Source organism: Carassius carassius, chromosome 18 (genome assembly GCF_963082965.1).
Source record: "Carassius carassius chromosome 18, fCarCar2.1, whole genome shotgun sequence".
Lineage (NCBI taxonomy): Eukaryota > Metazoa > Chordata > Actinopteri > Cypriniformes > Cyprinidae > Carassius > Carassius carassius.
This window is the reverse complement of record NC_081772.1, coordinates 3,972,624-3,991,697: the sequence shown is the minus strand read 5'-3', so window position 1 is coordinate 3,991,697 and position 19,074 is coordinate 3,972,624. Positions and strand designations below refer to the sequence as shown.

The following is a 19,074-nucleotide window of genomic DNA, read 5'->3' as shown; positions in this document are numbered from 1 at the left end:
GATGAATTTTCTAAAACTTTTTGAAGCATTTCTTGAATATTAGGTCTTCCTGAAAAAAAATGTCTTTGTTTTAGTTTTATTTATCCTATTGCTTGATTTTCTTACTTGATTACTAATTGTTTACTTAATTGCTTAAGAGGTATGGGGGGCAACATGCTGTAAACTCTAGTAAACATCTGTAAATATTGTTCATGACGGTAGCTGATGCTGATGTAATTCTCCCATAAATGACACCAGTCATTTGCCTTTATATAAGGAAACTTGCAGTGAAATTCTGATTTATTATCCTGGATCTGCAGCCATATCATAAACATGGACCTTGAGCTTTAAAGCAGTGAAGACATTCTTCATGGAATTTCTTGAACATCACTGTTCTCCCCACCTGAATACAAGCTGCTCTTTTGACTTTCATTTGACTTATGTCAATGTATTCTTGTTCTTGTACATATCTGCAGTCTCTGTGCTGACAGTGTGTGGAAATCTACTTGTCATCATCTCAATAACAATTTTCAAGCAGCTTCACACACCAACCAACTTCCTCATCCTCTCACTGGCCCTTTCTGACTTCTTGGTGGGAATCTGTGTGATGCCGGTTGAAAGCCTTAGGAGCATTAACTCCTGTTTTTATATGGGAAAGTCACACTGTCGGATCTTTCATGTGATTATGTCTATTATTGGATCTGTGTCACTTATTAATATCATGCTTGTAGCTATTGATCGTTATTTTGCTGTATGTGAGCCACTCATGTATATGTCAAAAATGACAATTAGAAAAACACTGATGTACATAAGTTTAGGATGGACTGTGTCCTTCTGTTATAATCTAGTACCAATGAATTTGGGGAATTCAAACCAGACAGGAACGACTGTCTTCTGTCTAAGGGAATGTGCAGTGGCTGTCAGCAACGCCTGGGGTCCAGTTGATCTGATAGTGAGCTTCATTGCTCCATGTACAGTAATGGTAAAACTGTATATAAGAATTCTCAATGTGGCCTTGAGACAAGCCAAAGCCATTTCCATTACTTCAAAGAAAAGGGCATCTCAGAAAAATCCAAAATCTTTCAGGAAATCAGAGGTGAAGGCAACAAAAACATTGAGTATAATTGTCTTCGTGTATTTCATGTGCTGGGTTCCCTGGTATATAAGTATGCTCAATATGAAACAATTTCAAAAGTCATCTGTGATCCTCTCTGCTTTACTGTGTTTGTTTTACACGAATTCATGCATCAATCCCTTTATATATGCAATATCTTACCCCTGGTTCAAAAAGTCAGTGAAGCTTGTGCTTAGCCTAAAAATACTGCAGAGAGCAGCTAACCAGATGAACTTATATCCTGAAGACTGTTAATATGAAAACCCATGTATTTGTTACAAAAATTATGTTTGCATTGGTGATCTTTGTAGGCCTTTTGCATCCTTGATTATCTTCATTTGGAATGACAGTGCAAAAAAAAAACCTTTCAAATTAGATGTTAAAATATGAAGAGAGTTGTAACTGTCTTTGTGGATTTTAATGATGAATAATTATTGGTGTAAGTCATAATTAATATTAAAGTATTTAATATTAAACACATGAATAAGTTATGGTTCCTTTTTGAGCTGAGGTAAGTCTCATATTTAGAGACAGCCATCAAATATTTGGGAATGAAAATACCTGTATACAAATACACAAATGTCCTGAACTCACGCGGAAGATTGAAGCGAAATCACGTGACTCGGGCGTCAAAACATCAGCTGGGATCTCGGAGTTTCACTCAGGAAATCCAGGTAAACTAAACAACCAACGTACATATTAAAGTAGAAGATGTGTCATTATACACAGTGTTAGTCCATTGACTTAATTAAGAAGGACTTTACAGAAAAGGTCAGTGAGAATGTAAAAGAAGCGTCGTTGATTCTGAACTTCATAATGTGTTCATTTTGACAGCGCGTGACCTGAACATTTATTTGAAACACTCCCACACTTTCTTATTCCTGAACATTCTTAGTGAATGTTTGCTGTGTGTCATTGAAGTAAAAATAAAAACTGTCTGATTTTATAAATGAATGTTGTTTCTGCGTTCTGGCGCTGTGATTTCCGCATTCTTTCGTTTTGCAGGTGCAGTAGAGGTCGTTAAACTAGTCACATGAACAAGGTGCACTAGTTAGCCTGCTAGCATTTGAACAACACTAGATATTTCGTATCATTTTTAAACTATTACTAGATATAAAGCGAGGCATGTAGTCATACTATATGGAGCAAGCTGTCACAATGAGACCGGCACATTATAGGCTCTATAGCATTTACCATTATGCTGTTATGGACTGGAAACAATATAAATAATACTTTGTCTTACATTATAGCGTTTTTAACACATTACAGCTTCAAGCCAGCTTGCCCAGACATGAGATTCATAAAACATATATATGAAAAATAATAATAATTAAACTTATCCGTTTAAATCTATCTTTATTATATTGTCAACTGTATGTATGAACTACAGCACATGAATGTAATGATATGTGAAAGAATGCACATAAATATTTTAAGAGTTACACTATTTTAATTTAAGACAAACTAGGTGTTCAAAAGCAACATAAGTATATAAAAAGGACATGTTATTATATGTTTTATTTATAAAACATCTACTATATATATACATACATATGTTTGTCCTGTAATTTGTATGAGAAAATGTGATTTAATGTGTAATCTTTCTAGGTTTGGTGAATTATTGTGTTAAGATCTCCATCATGTCCAGATTTAGCGGAGTTGATGCAAATGTGCTGGCACAGACTATAAGTTCAAATATCCAAAGAATAACATTGCTAAGTGAGTATTTTTACTACATCCATCTTTATTTATGTTATGTGTAGACTGTTGACCATGCATGTTGAACCAGCATATGTTGTATATATATATATATATGTGTGTGTGTGTGTCCACAAAACAAAAATTTTTTTTCCATTGATGTATGGTTTATTAAGAACTGACGATATTTGACTGATATATAACTATTTGAAAATCTGGAATCTGAGGGTGCAGAAAAATCAAAATACTGAGAATATCGCCTTTGAAGTTGCCCAAATGATTTCTTAGCCATTCATATTACTAATCAAAAATTAAGTTTTGATATATTTACGGTAGGAAATGTACAAAATATCTTAATGGAACATGATCTTTACTTAATATCCTAATGATTTTTGGCATAAAAGAAAAATCAATAATTTTGACCCATACTAATTTTTTTTTGGCTATTGCTAAAAATATACCCCAGCGACTTAAGACTGGTTCTGTGCTCCAGGGTCACAAATATCAGGGGTATTTCTTTCGAGGAGGCAAGAGAGGCAGTGTCTCCTCTCCTCAAAATCGGATAAGAAAATAATCGATATTACAAAAATAGAACACTACTTTTGATTTAAATAATGCATTTAACAATCAAACACCACTGAATGCCACTGTATATATATCATAACCATTCATTTTGGGCTAAAAACTAACTGGAAGGTTGCTCAGTCCTTTGGCCAAATGTTGTCAATATTTCTGTTACTCATATTAATGAGGGGGGGGGGGGGAGACACATCAAACCACAACATGCAAAAGTCTGAATTTATTATGGAAATGAAAGGAAACAATAATGCACACGTTTACATAAACCATTAGCACAGGAGGTGTTTTCCAGCCATGTGTGTTTGTCTAAATATTATCTTTCATTTTTACCAGCTAATGAAATCCAGCAGATGATGAGACATTTTGGAACAGCACAAGACACAACTGACCTGCGACACACATTGTGAGTTTGAATACAACCAACTAGTTCAGTTCCCCTAAATTGACCTATATATTTCAATTCAATTCATTCTTTTTTTGTATTTGTCAAAACCTACAGACAGGAGAAACAGCAGAAAGTCAATCAGCTTGCTAAAGTGACAGACAAATGCATGAAAGAATACAGTGTTTTACCTGTGACCACAGAACAGGTACAGCATCACAAGTGACAGCTTGTAAATAGACTAAAACAAATATGAATTTTATGATGGAACATTCAACATCCAGAACTTTCTGATTTAGAAATAATAATAAAAAACATTAAAGTTAAATTATAATTTGCTTATCCTCATCATTCCAAAATTTTATTTCATCTGTGGAACACAAAAGAAGATATTTTGAAGAATGTTGGTAACCAAACAGTTCTGTTTAATATTGTGTTCCAGTTGTAATCAAACTTTCATTTTTGGGTGAACAACTATCCCTTTAAGAGTCCTGCTCAGATGTGACGTTCTTCTTTTCTCACACAGCGGCAAAGAAAAATCCATCGAGAACGTCTAATCACTGAATTCTCCAATGCCCTGGCCCTTTTCCAGAAAGCTCAGCGAGAGGTTGCAAAGAAAGAGAAGGAGTTTGTGGCGCGTGTCCGAGCGAGCTCAAGAATTTCAGTATGTTTCATCTGTTAAATTTGTGCTTAAAGAATTACATTAATAAAATGATATTATCCACCCAACTGAAGGTTAAATCATAAGATATATTTAACATGAAAGTGCCAGTTTCTATAGTCCTAATATTTTTAATAGTTATACAATGTTAAGTAACATTTATTTACTATAATAATTTTTGTTAATATCTTAAATTTTATTTTTATATTTTGTACTTTTTATAGTTTTTTATTTAATTTTAAAGTTTTTTTTTTGTGCTTTTGTCGTTTTTATTTTTTTTTTTTTTTTTTTTATCTATGTAGTTTTTATTTATTAGTTTTAGTTTTAGTTTATTTGGTTTGGGCCAGTTTAGTACTTCAAGTTAAACTAAAGGAAAAATGAGAAATGTTGTCATGGCAACTAGCTGAAATACGGTAGTTTAAGGGTTTTCTGTTTTTTTTTTTTTTTGTACTTTTTAGTATTTTCTGTATTTTTTATAGTTTTAGCTTTATTTAGCTATAATAACCCTGGTTATACATACTACTCAAATGCAACATGTCACAAGATAGGATGCATCTAATGTTTATTTAAAGAGCATGATTGTGAATAACAACTTTGTCGCAGTACTGCAGATGATAGTTTGTTTAAAGTATAATGGTGTGTTTTTTTGTGAGTAATAAAAGTGGCATATTGGCATACATTATTAAGGTTTTCTTTATGTTTCCTCACAATCTTCTGTCTGTCCCCAGGGTGGAGACATAGATGATGGTTTTGGAGGATTTCCATCCCGCTTTCAAAGGTTAGACACTTTAATAATATTTGTCATATTTATGCATAAAAATTGGAATGTGTGTCTCCAACTGTCTGCTTCTGTGTGTGTTTTCAGTGAGATTCATGCTCAAGATCAGAGATATGAGGAGACCATCACAGAAGAAGATCTGCAGCTCATTCAGGAGAGAGAATCAGCGATCAGACAGCTGGAGGTGAGACGCGTTCAAAAATAGACACAACAAATAAGAGCTAATTGATAAGCATTGTGCCTATGTAATGTAATGCTATTTGAATGGTTGGTTTAGGGTTGTGTAAAACATACTCTGTTTTTCAGTCGGACATCACAGACATTAATGAAATCTTCAGAGATCTGGGCATGATGGTGCATGAACAGGGAGACATGATTGGTAAGATCAGAGAGGCATAGCTAGATTTTTACACTTACTTGATTAAATTGAGTGGCAACCATGCAGAACTCTCTCAGTTGTTCGGGAGGTTATCAGTGCATTGAAATGGCTCAAATCAAAATAGTTAATCCCAAAATCTCTATGATATTAGGCCTATGATATTATGGCTTTCTTCCAAATAGTGACTCGGTTCAGTTCACACACAATTGAGTTAAAAAAAAAAGCATTTATATCATTAAACAACCCAAACTTTGATATCAGATCACTGTTAGCTTGCACCAGAACTTGTGTCATCTCATTGTTGAAAATTAAACACATGGAGATTTTCCTGTGACTAATGAGCCAAAATCATGTGGACAAATCAAGATTTTCCTGTGACTAATGAGCCAAAATCATGTGGACAATAAACAAATCTCTGCTTCCCATATCTATACATTAAACTGGTAGCAGCCTACAATTTAAGGAAATTGTTATTTTACAAAAAAAAATTCCTGTTTAATTGCAGCTAACATTAACCTTGCAGATCACATCTCCAGGCCCTAAAATTCAATAAAAATAATATAAAACAAAACTAATTTAAAATAAAATAAATCTGTGTGGTTTTGTTTAAACTTGGCTCTGAGGGAGTGTCTGTTTAGTGATGAAACTCTTAGACAGGAAAGTGCAATTAAAGGTGTTAACATGGAGAAGCAGATGCTGATAATGAAGACCTGCGAGGCTTCACACAAACCAGCTCAGTGGGACTGTTTGGTCAAGCACTAAACTTTTAATGATAAGACGTGAGCTATTAGTAACCACACTTGTGTTGTTTACATATGTGATATTTCATCAACATTACAAGAGTTTGCATCATTACCTGTGCTGTCCACCAAAACCTTGACATGCATACCTGAATGAATGATGAAATATTTCTTACTAAAGGATTTTTTAATGGAAATTAACTTATATCCAAGACGACAATGCATAATCCATGTTCTAAACAATGAATAATATATTTTTAATGATAACAGAGACAGAATATTTGGTTAGTTGTCATTGAAAGACTGTAGAAATGTATTCAGTGTTGAACAGTGAAAGGTATTTGTCTGTTCATCTCCATCCCATCTCATAGACAGTATAGAGGCCAATGTATCAAATGCAGAGATGAATGTGCAGACGGCCACACAACAGCTGGGTAGAGCAGCAAGTCACCAGGTACAGCTTATTTTTTTACTAATGACCAATTATTCACTCCCTCTTATATCATTTCAAACCAATATTTCCTTATTCCTTCTGGGGAACACAAAACAAGAAACTGAGCCGAATGAATGTAGATGGAGCACCATAAACGCACTATATTCCAAGGCCCCTTTAGACATACGCTAGCTTTGCATGAGAAATAGATGCAAATTTAAATTCTAATTTGCTTGTATGCTTTCCTTGTACTGGTGTGTTTGAAAAGGTGTACCCACACGGCCAACTTTTATGATGGTTTATTATATATTACAGCTCAAGTAAATTTCCATTAATGCTGTAATTTTTTTATCACATTTTTTGAAGTTGTATTGCTATTAAATAAATAAATATGCAATCATTTATTAAATGTACTATTTTATGAACATGCTAAATTGACAACCCTAATTATTATTTTTATTATTATAAAACTAGTGACTCATTTCTTCTGTTCACTTTAGACGTCATTCCGCAAGAAGATTTTCATCCTGATCGCTGTTCTGATTGTGTTTGCTGTCATTATTGGTTTGATTATCTGGGCTTCTGTCAAAAACTAAATTTGACCATCAGATGTCCCACAGCATTTGTACTGGCATTAGTTATGGAGGTTTGTCACTAACTAAAGCTGTCCTGACTTGCTTTCTAAATACAGTTAAGATATTGTCACTAATAGAATGTTTAATACAAGTTGAGCTCTAAGGACAGTAACTTTAGTGTGCAGTTCCTTACCACAGAAACTTATTTTAACTCCATTTGTTAAAAGGGTCCTATTATGCTCTTTGACAAAGTCTTGATTTTGTTTTGGGGGTGTACAAGAACAGGCTCTCATACTAGGTTGTTCGGAAAACAAATTATTTTTCACATATTTTACATTATAACAACACCTCTCTCCCCAGTCTGGCATGAACAGCTTCAATAGTTCCTGTATCAAATGAATGCCCGCCTTCTGAAATATGAAATGTACTGTGATTGGTTAGCTGGGCCAGTGTGTGTTGTGATTAGCTCCACTCGGCGCCTGGTCGGGAAATGTCATGCCCCTTACAATAGCTCCCTGCGAGCTTCAGTGTAAAGATTTTGTCAACATCAAATCAATTTGAGTTTGGGTTTAATTTAAGCTTGATTTATAAAACGAGTCATTTGTTGTAGTTTTAAAAAGTGATTTCTGTTACATAAAATATCTCCTTTTGAAGTGGACTCTTTTTTTTATGCTCAAACAGCAACATTACAGACTAACTAAAGTTGAAAAAGTGAAAAAGCATAATAACACCACTGTAAAGCAAAAAATGCATTCAGTTAAACATTCCACAGAGGCTTTACATAGAGCTTAACTTGTGTTTAAAACCGTTTTAACATGGTTTCTGTTAATAGATAATCATTCCAGCTTCATGCATCTTTCACCCATCTGGTTTGTTACAGAAGCTGCCATTTCTGAAAGTAAAATAACCTGAATGTGAGATTTCAGTGGTTAAAAGGGCACAAATGAATGTTTTTATATCTTAACTGGTACTATGAAGCTACTGCTATAAAGGTGTATAAGTGCACTTCACTTTTAAATTTCTTTCAAACAATTCAGACTATAATGGAATTAAAAAGCGAGAGAGAGAGAGAGAGAGAGAGAGAGAGAGAGAGAGAGAATACACTACAAGGCAAAACATAAGCAATTGTGACAAAAATTTGTAGTGTGTATATATGTATATATATATATATATATATATATATATATATATATATATATATATATATATATGTCCTTGTAAAATTATCCTGAAATAGATGCTACAGTTTCAACAAACCAGCATTGTCACTAAATATTTGTCTATCTCTATGATATTGTTTTGTACAAATGTATGTATATATGACATAAAAAAAGAATAAAGTGTTGAAGAGGTTATCATTAAAGGGAAATAAATCAGGTTTACCAGCTGACACGTTGTGAGAGGAAATAACCACTAGATGGAGAGAATGTCAAATGTGGAGTTGCATGTTAAGCTCTGCTCTAATGACAGTCCTGCTCACACACAGGGTTGAAAATGAGAAAGAAACAAATGCAAAATTCTTGCTAAAGGGACTAATTAACTTTATTGTTTAGGCAGTAATTTATATTCTTTTTGTAAATTGTTTTATTTGAAAAGCATTAGTTTTTGTCCCCATGATTTATAGCAGTTTGAAATTGAAATTATGTAAATAATGTTGAATCACTCTTTTTTCCCCCCTTTTTTTCAAAAACTATAATGCTGCCGTGGAGATAAAGAGACAAATACAGATGTGTTTGGTTGTTATTTTGAACTTTGAAGTGAGAGAAACTCAATTTGAGTCCAAGTATAGATTAATATTCAAAAAGAGACAATTAAATGTTTGATTTTCTGTATATTTGTGTCAGTGTCATGTCTCTTCAATCATTCTTCTTGTCAACTTCTACTTTGGATAAATGTGCCAAATTTATTATCTCAAATTTGACAAGTGAACACTGGAAAAAATGATTGAAGTAGACCTATTTATTTTTTTGTTTGTTTGTTTTTCATTTAAAAGTGAAAACAGAACACTTGTGTATTGAGTTTGAAATCGAAGATATAATGATGAAAGAATGAAAAAATGTTTAGTGATTATGTGCAAAGATGAAGATGTAATTAACATGAACTCCCAGCAGAAGCACATTATTAAACATTTATTGTTGAGGGGAGGAGACATTTACATATAAAACAATTGTAAAATGTATTGTTTGCCAGAGTTGGTGTCATCCTGCTCACTGGGAACAATGCAAACCCTTTACACTGAGGACCGAATGGGACTGGACTCACTCTGTTGGACATACAACTAATAGATTCAAGTTCATTGTTGCTTTGTTCTATACAATTCAAGAAGGAAGACTTGATGTTTCTCCAGAGTACTTCACAAATGAATCTTACAGCAGTGAACCAAAGTGATGTCTGTCAGGAATATTAGTGTCCAGAGAGATCTGTTTCTTTTTCTGTTTATGTGATTCTGTATGCGGCTGCAGCAGCTGTGTCTCTTATGACCGTGTGTGGAAACCTGCTGGTCATCATCTCTGTTAGTCACTTCAAGCAGCTCCACACACCTGCCAACATCCTCATCCTCTCTTTGGCTGTGTCCGATCTTCTGGTGGGAGTTTTTGTGATGCCGTTTCACTTATCTTGGCTCATTGAATCATGTTGGATTTCTGGCCCAGTGATGTGTTCAGTTTTCAGTTTTGTGACTTTTCAGGCACCAACCGTGTCTGTTCATACTGTGGCTCTGATAGCAGTTGATCGGTTTTTGGCTTTAAGTTCTCCTTTTCTTTACTCTGAAAAGATCTCACCCACTGTCACCTGCATAGCAACTCTATTTAACTGGCTCTTTTCACTCCTTTATAACTTTACTCTTCTTTACGTTAATAACTTCACTGATGTCATGTGTCCAGGAGAATGTCTTTACATTGTAGACAAGGTTTCTTCCCTCGTTGACCTCATAGTTGTGTTTATTATGCCCTGTACACTTATTATAACATTATACACTCGTGTTTTTGTCATTGCTAAGAAACATGCGACTGCTATAAGAGCTCTTCAGATTCACAACAGAACAGAATCCTCCAAAAACAGAGTGAGTGACAAATCAGAGCTAAAAGCTGCATTAGCACTCGGGATTCTGGTCTTTGTGTTTCTGCTGTGTTTACTGCCATATTATATATTTTCTTTAACACATTTCTTAAAAAATGACTCATTTTCTAATCTTATAAACAGTGTTTCGGTTCTCTTTTACCTTAATTCCTCCATCAATCCACTTCTCTACGCTCTGTTGTACCCTTGGTTTAAGAAAAGTGTAAAGATAATTATTACTTTTAGTGAACACAGACTCCTCTCTGATGAATGTCCTTTCATTAAATTCTTAATGAAAAACAAACATGTACTCTATTTTCTATTGTTTATGTTTCAGTATTTTCTAATGTTAATTTTGATCATTATTGTGCAGTAAAAATATAATTATTCATATATTCTGATGAATAAAACAAGGCATGTTATTAAAAAATGCTTCCTGATTACAAGCACAAATCAGCATTGTTTATCAAAAGTGAAAATGTTTGTTGGATGACATGAAAAAACTTTTTCAACAGATCAGTAATATATCCATAAATTTGATTCGAAATGTTAACTCTAGACATCTATAAAACTGATTTATCTTTTTCTTTTTAGAATATTACAAAATTATTAATTTAATATAAATTAATTCTAATAAAAGGCGAGTTTCATATGCTCCTTTGGTCAAACTTTTGGCAAAAACATGGAATATAACTTTCAACATTTAACATAGTTATCAGAGCAGTCTAGTTATTGTTCTGAATATCTAATGAATGTCTATTTATTGTGGGGATGAATATGTGTTTTAGGCCATCATCCTCATGGTAGAACAGTTTAGATGATGAGACATAGACCATAGCAGGGTCAGACATTAAAGCTTGTTCACTTAACTATTGATAAAATTACAAAGTTTGATGTAAATGATGACGTATATTTAATTAGTTGCCCTTCAAAAAGTAAAAAAAAAATGTCCTAGAAAAAATGTAAGGCAAACATCACAAATATTCTTTTTAAAGTAAGACTTGATAGAGCACTGATGAGGATATTGCCAAAAAAGAAATTGTTTAATCTGCTGTGCAATCTTTTCTCTCCTGTGTAACATTGCATGTTTATATTAAAGGCACAATATTTAAGATTTGGTTTAGTAAAATATCTCAATTGTTTCGAAGAATTCTTAAGTCCAGAGAAATATGCAATTTTAACTAGTGACACGGACCGTGTCCATATTGTCTTTGTGTCTACCTTGCTCCCAACAAGAGACTGGTCAGTGTCACAGTCCCATTTCAAATCTTCCATTTATGTCATACTTTTTTTTTAAAGTTGTGTCTGCTCACTGCTGAGCTCCTTCCTGCAAAAAAATTATCAGTATGAAGAACTTCAGTCAGGATTCAGGCCCCACCATAGCACAGAAACTGCACTTGTTAATTACTAATGACTTGCTTCTTGCGTTAGATCAAGGCTGCATCTCATTGCTAGTTTTACTTGATCTTAGTGCTGCGTTCGACACCATAGATCATGACATACTCATAGATTGATTACAAAACTATACAGGTATTCAAGGGCAGGCTCTAAGATGGTTTAGATCCTACCTGTCCGATTGCTACCAATTTGTTTATTTAAATGGGGAGTTATCTCATTTATCACCAGTAAAATATGGAGTGCCACAAGGATCTGTCCTAGGTCCTTTTCTATTTTTAAATATACATGTTGCCCCTTGGCAATATTATTAGAAAATAAAGGATTAGTTTCCACTGTTATGCTGATGATATGCAACTATATATCTCAGCGAGACCAGATGAAACTTCTAAATTATCTAAGCTAACAGAGTGTGTTAAAAATGTAAAAGATTGGATGACCAATTCATCACTTGTAAGCTACTACTAAATATTGTAGAAACTTAATTTTCTGTAAAGTTACTTTGCAATGATTTATATTGTAAAAAGTGCTATACAAATAAACTTGAATTAAATTGAATTGAACAGTCGGTACTGTGGTAACTGTGGGTAGTAAGAATAAAGTTCAGCAGGGGTCTTCTGGTAATGAAGATATCCAGCTGGTGCCATTTGTCTATCTCTATGATATTGTTGTGTACAAAGGTTATAGGACATAAAAAGAGAATAAACGTCTAAGGTTACGTATATAACCCTGGTTCCTCGAAGGAACGAGACACTGCATCTAGAACGCCTCCAGCATGATGTCTCTGAATAACATGTGTAATCATTCCAATGGATGGGCGAGACGTCATAGGCGGGTGACATCTGAGACCAGGAAGCATAAAAGCACGAGCGGTGAAGCCGGCAGCCAGCCTCAAAGGATGAAGCAAACGCTGGCCAGAGAGCTGGAAGTGAGGCACTGCAACGCAGCATCGCGTTTCTTCGAGGAACCAGGATTACATACGTAACCTTAGACATTCCTCTTCAGGAACCCTGCGAAGAGAAGGGCATGCAAGAACTCCAGCACTATACCAACCGGGCAGTTAACTGGGTCTAGCTGGTGGTCTCCGCCCCAAGAAGTGAAAAGCTTCCACTTCAAGGCATTCAGTTTCCTCTTTGAGGAACCTCAACCCCGGTTGAGAGACCAGAAGCTAAGAGTTGTTCCTCCTCAGAGACCACACCTACTGCCTCTAAGCTCCATGCGGGGGTGCACCTTCCGCCTGCGCTAGGAGATTTCTCCTGACGGGAACCTCCCATGGAGTGCCATCAAAAAGTGAAAACAGTCCCAGGACCCATACCCGGCTCGGCCAGCATCCTCGGGCAGATGATATGCCATGTCGGATGGCGGCCACTCCACAGAGCACGGGCAGGGTGTTCTGTTCCATTACCTGAGCCTGCTTGGAGCCCACCAGAACTGGATTCTGTGGCCTCTCACTACAGTGTGCAGGACCCACTGAGACACATTTGGCAGTAGTTTTCACGCTGCCAAGTAGTCTACTAAGGGAATGAGCCTTTCAAGGCTGATCGCTAGTGTCATCAGAGCAGTTAGCTCGGTGCCCTGAAGTGTCGCACCGGCAGGAGACGGTCTGCCCTCCAAGGTCCTGAGCCACAGCATCTGGACTTTCATAGCTGAAGTATCCTAAAAACGATGGTCCTCAGACCCACGACGTCTGCTAGGAAGATTAGACCAGAGCCCAGGCCCCATGAAGCACACTTGGCAGGGGCTCCCACACCGCCATGTGACCTTCTAAGGGAACCAGTCTCGCGAGACTGGCCTCTGGTGCACCTAGAGCCACTATCTCAGTGCCCTGAAGTGGCGGACCGGCAGGGGACGACTATACAGTACTAGCTGCTCTAGAGACCTCCGTAGAGGTAGCAAGCCTCTTAGCACCGCTACGTGTCCAGACGGTAACTGAGAGAAGTGCACTCCGGAGACCGCTGTGCCCTGGAACACCGACAGGGTTGGCAGATCGATCTCCTGAGGGCAATGAGGAGAGATGGGCACCGTGTAATGCGATGTACACCGCTCTTCCCCAGAGGGAGCTGGCCCTCAAAAAGTCCTAGGCCTTGGGCATCAGGACATTATGACGAAGGCTATCCAGCGAAAACGACAGTCCGCAGAACCGCTTTCCACTAGAAGCCTTCGGCCTGGAAGCGCCACTCTGACTCTAGCATCTGTGGTGTACAAAATGTGACATCCCGGGCACGAGGGGCTGGAACATGATACGGTTGGGACTGCTCCGCCCAGCAGCCCCTGACCGCCTCAACCTCCTCAGAGGAAGAGAGGTAAACATGTTCTCACACAAGAAATTACATCCCAACTAGACGAGTCAACACGGTCTGGTGTAGAAAAACTCACATCAAAACGAAACAATGTAATACACATGTTGCCTCGGAAGCACGCATGTCTTTTTTTTTTGCCATTCAGTCACACAAACATCAATCTCCTCAGAGCAAGATGAATCTGCAGCGAGCTCTGCCTCATAGGGCGAAGAAACCGCAGCATGGGCTTCCAAGCCTCTAGAACGAGCTCTACATCTAGGGAACACGGGTGGAGATAGGACGAGACATCTCCAACCTGTTCGCCAGGTCATGTGCGATTCCTACAATCGCTGCCATGCCTCAGCAGCAGCGCGACCGCAACCGCAAGATCAAGTGTAGGACACACTCCTCGGAATGTGCCCGGCAAGAGCGGAGCGCTTACAAGGAGAAAAGCACAATCAGCCCCCAAAGAGCCGACTGCGCGAGCTCCACTCCTCATTAATGCAGCTCATTAAATATTAGGCTTATTATGCTTGTGTAACTGGTGCTTGTGCAATTGGCGAGCTCATCGACACCTTCCACATCAATCTCCTCAGAGAAAGACGAGTAGAGCGATGCGCCGTCTCACCGTGGAGAAAGAACCACAAACACAGGCTTCCAATCCCCCGAGAGCGGGCGTCGGATCTGGTGGTTAAGGAAGAAGATAGGGACTTGTCCGTCTTCATTCCTTCCAGCAGATCCGAAAGCGAAACCCTCAAGCACAACCACCGCTCCGCCTTGGCGAAAGCAGGGCTGGCACCGTGACAAATGCCAGTGAAGGCTCACTTCTCAAAGAGAGCTTTATGAGAGTAAAACAAAATGCTCGCATCGCAGCCATCAACTCCCTCGAGAGCTGATTCTGCGCACTTCACTCTCAAGCAGATAACACACGAACTGCGTGTGTCCCTACTTTTTTTTTTGGTGGCAGGGAAAACACACAGCCTGAACGCTGCCTGCTCTTGTCCAAAACTTCTCTTGATTGAAGCTTTGACAAATAGAACTTATCAGTGGACAAATGACACTAAATAAGACTCACAAACAGATAGCGACTGACACACACACAGAGCGCTTTCTGAAGACAGAAGGCTGGTTGCCAGCTTCGCCGCTCGTGCTCTTATGTTTCCTGGTCTCTGACTTCACCCACCTATGGTTCGAGCTCGAGTTCCTGAAGAGGAATCAGGTTTACCAGCTGAAACGTTGTGACAGGAAAAAAACCACTAGATGGAGATAATGTCAAATGTGGAGTTGCATGTTAAGCTCTGCTCTAATGACAGTCAGTTCACCTTTGACCTGCTCACACACAGGGTTGAAAATGAGAAACAAATGCAAAATTTTTGCTAAAGGGCTGCCTAATTAATTTATTGTTTAGGCAGTAATTTATCTTCTTTTTGTAAACTGTTATATTTGAAAATATTTTTTTCCCATGATTTATAGCAATTTTTAATTATGTAAATAATGTTGAATCACTCTTTTTTTTTTTACAAAAACTATAATGCTGCTGTGGAAATAAAGAGACAAATACAGATGTTTTTGATTGTTATTTTGAACTTTGAAGTGACAGAAACTCAATTTGTTGTCCAGTCTGAGTCCAAGTATAAATTAATATTTTTATGAATATTTTTATTTTTAAAAGTGAAAACGGAACACTTGTGTGTTGAGTGTGAAATTGAAGATATAATGATGAACGAATGAAAAAAATATTTAGTGATTGTGCAAAGATGAAGATGTAATTAACATGAACTCCCAGCAGAAGCACATTATTAAACATTTATTGTTGAGGGGAGGAGACATTTACATATAAAGATAAGCAAAATGTATTGTTTGCCGAAGTTGGTGTCATCCTGCTCACTGGGAACAATGCAAACCCTTTACACTGAGGACCGAATGGGACTGGACTCACTCTGTTGGACATACAACTAATAGATTCAAATTCATTGTTGCTTTGTTCTATACAATTCAAGAAGGAAAGCTTGATGTCTCTCCAGAGTACTTCACACATGAATCTTACAGCAGTGAACCAAAGCAATGTCTGTCAGGAATATTTGTGTCCAGAGAGATCTGTTTCTTTTTCTGTTTATGTGATTCTGTATGCGGCTGCAGCAGCTGTGTCTCTTCTAACCGTGTGTGGAAACCTGCTAGTCATCATCTCTGTTAGTCACTTCAAGCAGCTCCACACACCTGCGAACATCCTCATCCTCTCTTTGGCTGTGTCCGATCTTCTGGTGGGAGTTTTTGTGATGCCGTTTCACTTATCTTGGCTCATTGAATCATGTTGGATTTCTGGCCCAGCGATGTGTTCAGTTTTCAGTTTTTTTAATTTTCAGGCACCAACCGTGTCTATTCACACTGTGGCTCTAATAGCAGTTGATCGGTTTTTGGCTTTAAGCTCTCCTTTTCTTTACTCTGAAAAGATCTCACCCACTGTCACCTGCATAGCAACTTTATTTAACTGGGTGTTTTCAGTCCTTTATAACTTTACTCTTCTTTACGTTAATAACTTCACTGGTGTCATGTGTCCAGGAGAATGTCTTAATATCATAGACAAGGTTTCATCCCTCGTTGACCTCATAGTTGTATTTCTAATGCCTTGTACACTCATTATAATATTATACACTCATGTTTTTGTCATTGCTAAAAAACATGCAACTGCTATAAGAGCTCTTCAGATTCACAACAGAACAGAATCCTCCAAAAACAGAGTCAGTGACAAATCAGAGCTAAAAGCTGCATTAGCACTCGGGATTCTGGTCTTTGTGTTTCTCCTGTGTTTACTGCCATTTTATGTTTTTTCTTTAACAAATTTCTTAAAAGATGACTCATTTTCTAATCTTATCAACAGTGTTTTGGTTCTCGTTTACCTTAATTCCTCCATCAATCCACTTCTCTACGCTCTGTTGTACCCTTGGTTTAAGAAAAGTGTAAAGATAATTATTACTTTAAGAGTATTGAACACAGACTCCTCTCTGATGAATGTCCTTTCATTAAACTCTTAATAAAAAACAAACATCTGTCCTCAGTTTTCTAGTGTTTATGTTTTAGTATTTTCTAATGTTAATTTTGATCATTATTGTGCAGTAAAAATATAATTATTCATATATTTTGTTGAATAAAACCAGGCATGTTATTCAAAAACCGCTTCCTCATTACATGCACAAATCAGCATTGTTTATCAAAAGTGAAAATGTTTGTTGGATGACATGAAAACATTTTTTTTCAACAGATCAGTAATTTATCCATAAATTTGATTCGAAATGTTAACTCTAGACATCTATAAAACTGATTACTCTTTTTCTTTTTAGAATATTACAAAATTATTAATTTAATATAAATTAATTAATAAAAGGTGAGTTTCATATGCTTCTTTGGTAAAACTTTTGGCAAAAACATGGAATATAACTTTCAACATTTAACATGGTTATCAGAGCAGTCTAATTATTGTTTAGGTCATCATCCTAATGGTAGAAAAGTTTAGATGATGAGACATAGGCCATAGCAGGGCCAGACATTAAAGCTTGTTCACTTGACTATTGATAAAATTACAAAATTTGATGTAAATGATGACGTATATTTAATTAGTTGCCCTTCAAAAAGTAAAAAAAAGTCCTAGAAAAAAGTTTAAGGCAAACCTCACAAATATTCTGATTAAAGTAAGACTTGATAGAGCACTGATGAGGCTATTGCTTCAGAATAAATAGCTTTTACGCCAAAAAAGAAATTGTTTAATCTGCTGTGCAATCTTTTCTCTCCTGTGTAACATTGCATGTTTATATTAAAGGCACAATATGTAAGATTTGGTTTAGTAAAATATCTCAATTGTTTCGAAGAATGCTTAAATCCAGAGAAATATGAAACTTTAACTAGTGACACGGACCATGTCCATATTGTCTTTGTGTCTACCTTGCTCCCAACAAGAGAGTGGTCATGTGTCACAGTCCCATTTCAAATCTTCCATTTATGTCAAACTTTTTTGAAAAAGTTTGAAAAAAATTATCTGTATGAAGAACTTCAGTCAGGTTTCAGGCCCCACCATAAACTGCATTTTTTAATTACTAATGACTTGCGTTAGATCAAGGCTGCATCTCATTGCTAGTTTTACTTGTTCTTAATGCTGCGTTCGACACCATAGATCATGAAATACTCATAGATCGATTACAAAACTATACAGGTATTCAAGGGCAGACTGTCAAGGGCGAGACTGGGACTCAGTTGCAGGTGCTCAAAAAGGTCAGTTTATTAGATTGGTTTTAATTTCAAGGGACAAAAATAAAAATAAAAGTCAACAAACAAAAACTATCCAGGAACAGGGCAGTCTGGAGCAGGTCCGAGGAGCCTCCTGGACGAATTCCACTAGGAAATCCACTGATGCAATGCCCAGATAAGTTTACAGGGAGGCGGGGGCGCTGTTGAGGCGGGGAACTGGTGGGGCGCTGCGGCGCGGCGAAGAAGAGGAGTGACGGCGATCGGTGATAGCTAGCACGGAAGGCTGGAGAGTAGCGCTGCCTGAAAGCAGGAGGAAGAGGGAAAAAAACAAACTAGAGAATGAAAACAAAACGGGCATGATCTCTGTGCAGGCTAAACAGGAGATGTGGACAAAGCTGAGACATGGACGAGAACACGAAGATCTGACAACAGACAGCACACATGAGGAGACTAAATAGAGAAGGAGTGATTATCATGATGCAGAGCAGGTGATGGTGACCAATAACAAGATAATAATGAAACAAGAGGGCGGAGACGGGCACCACGGTGACACAGGAGCACATGGTAAGTGTAAACAACCACACACACTAAAGGGAAAACAGACAGATCAGCCCGGGGAAGTGACATTACCCCCCTCCCCAGGAGCGCCCCCTGTAAGTATGGGAGGTAACTTGAGCTTTACCGCCACCGGACTCAATACCTTGGTGATCTGATATGGCCCCATGAACCTGGGGGCTAACTTGCGAGAAGCCACCCGGAGAGGAAGGTCCTTGGTTGACAGCCATA

General features: G+C 37.2%; 3 protein-coding genes and 1 pseudogene across 4 annotated transcripts; all 4 read left to right on the top strand.

The window, feature by feature from the left end:
* Positions 1-349: 349 nt before the first annotated feature.
* On the top strand, positions 350-1,348 carry LOC132091790 (trace amine-associated receptor 13c-like). The gene has a single exon (XM_059497896.1). It carries the CDS (start codon positions 350-352, stop codon positions 1,346-1,348), a length of 999 nt encoding a protein of 332 aa, XP_059353879.1.
* A 347-nt stretch (positions 1,349-1,695) lies between these two features.
* Positions 1,696-7,622, top strand: LOC132091789 (syntaxin-7-like). Of its 2 annotated transcripts, none has more exons than XM_059497894.1 (10): positions 1,696-1,767; positions 2,702-2,812; positions 3,704-3,773; positions 3,870-3,960; positions 4,279-4,416; positions 5,142-5,191; positions 5,279-5,375; positions 5,498-5,570; positions 6,682-6,764; positions 7,244-7,622. In XM_059497894.1, exons 2-10 carry the CDS (start codon positions 2,734-2,736, stop codon positions 7,337-7,339), a joined length of 777 nt encoding a protein of 258 aa, XP_059353877.1. In that variant the 5' UTR covers positions 1,696-1,767; positions 2,702-2,733; the 3' UTR covers positions 7,340-7,622. The 2 variants fall into 2 exon arrangements, with proteins under 2 accessions (XP_059353877.1, XP_059353878.1); XM_059497895.1 differs by lacking the exon at positions 1,696-1,767 and adding an exon at positions 1,768-1,864.
* A 1,672-nt stretch (positions 7,623-9,294) lies between these two features.
* On the top strand, positions 9,295-10,668 carry LOC132092853 (trace amine-associated receptor 7e-like; annotated as a pseudogene).
* Positions 10,669-15,727: 5,059 nt separating this feature from the next.
* LOC132091788 (trace amine-associated receptor 13c-like) lies at positions 15,728-17,081 on the top strand. Its single transcript, XM_059497893.1, has one exon. It carries the CDS (start codon positions 16,062-16,064, stop codon positions 17,079-17,081), a length of 1,020 nt encoding a protein of 339 aa, XP_059353876.1. The 5' UTR covers positions 15,728-16,061.
* Positions 17,082-19,074: the final 1,993 nt, after the last annotated feature.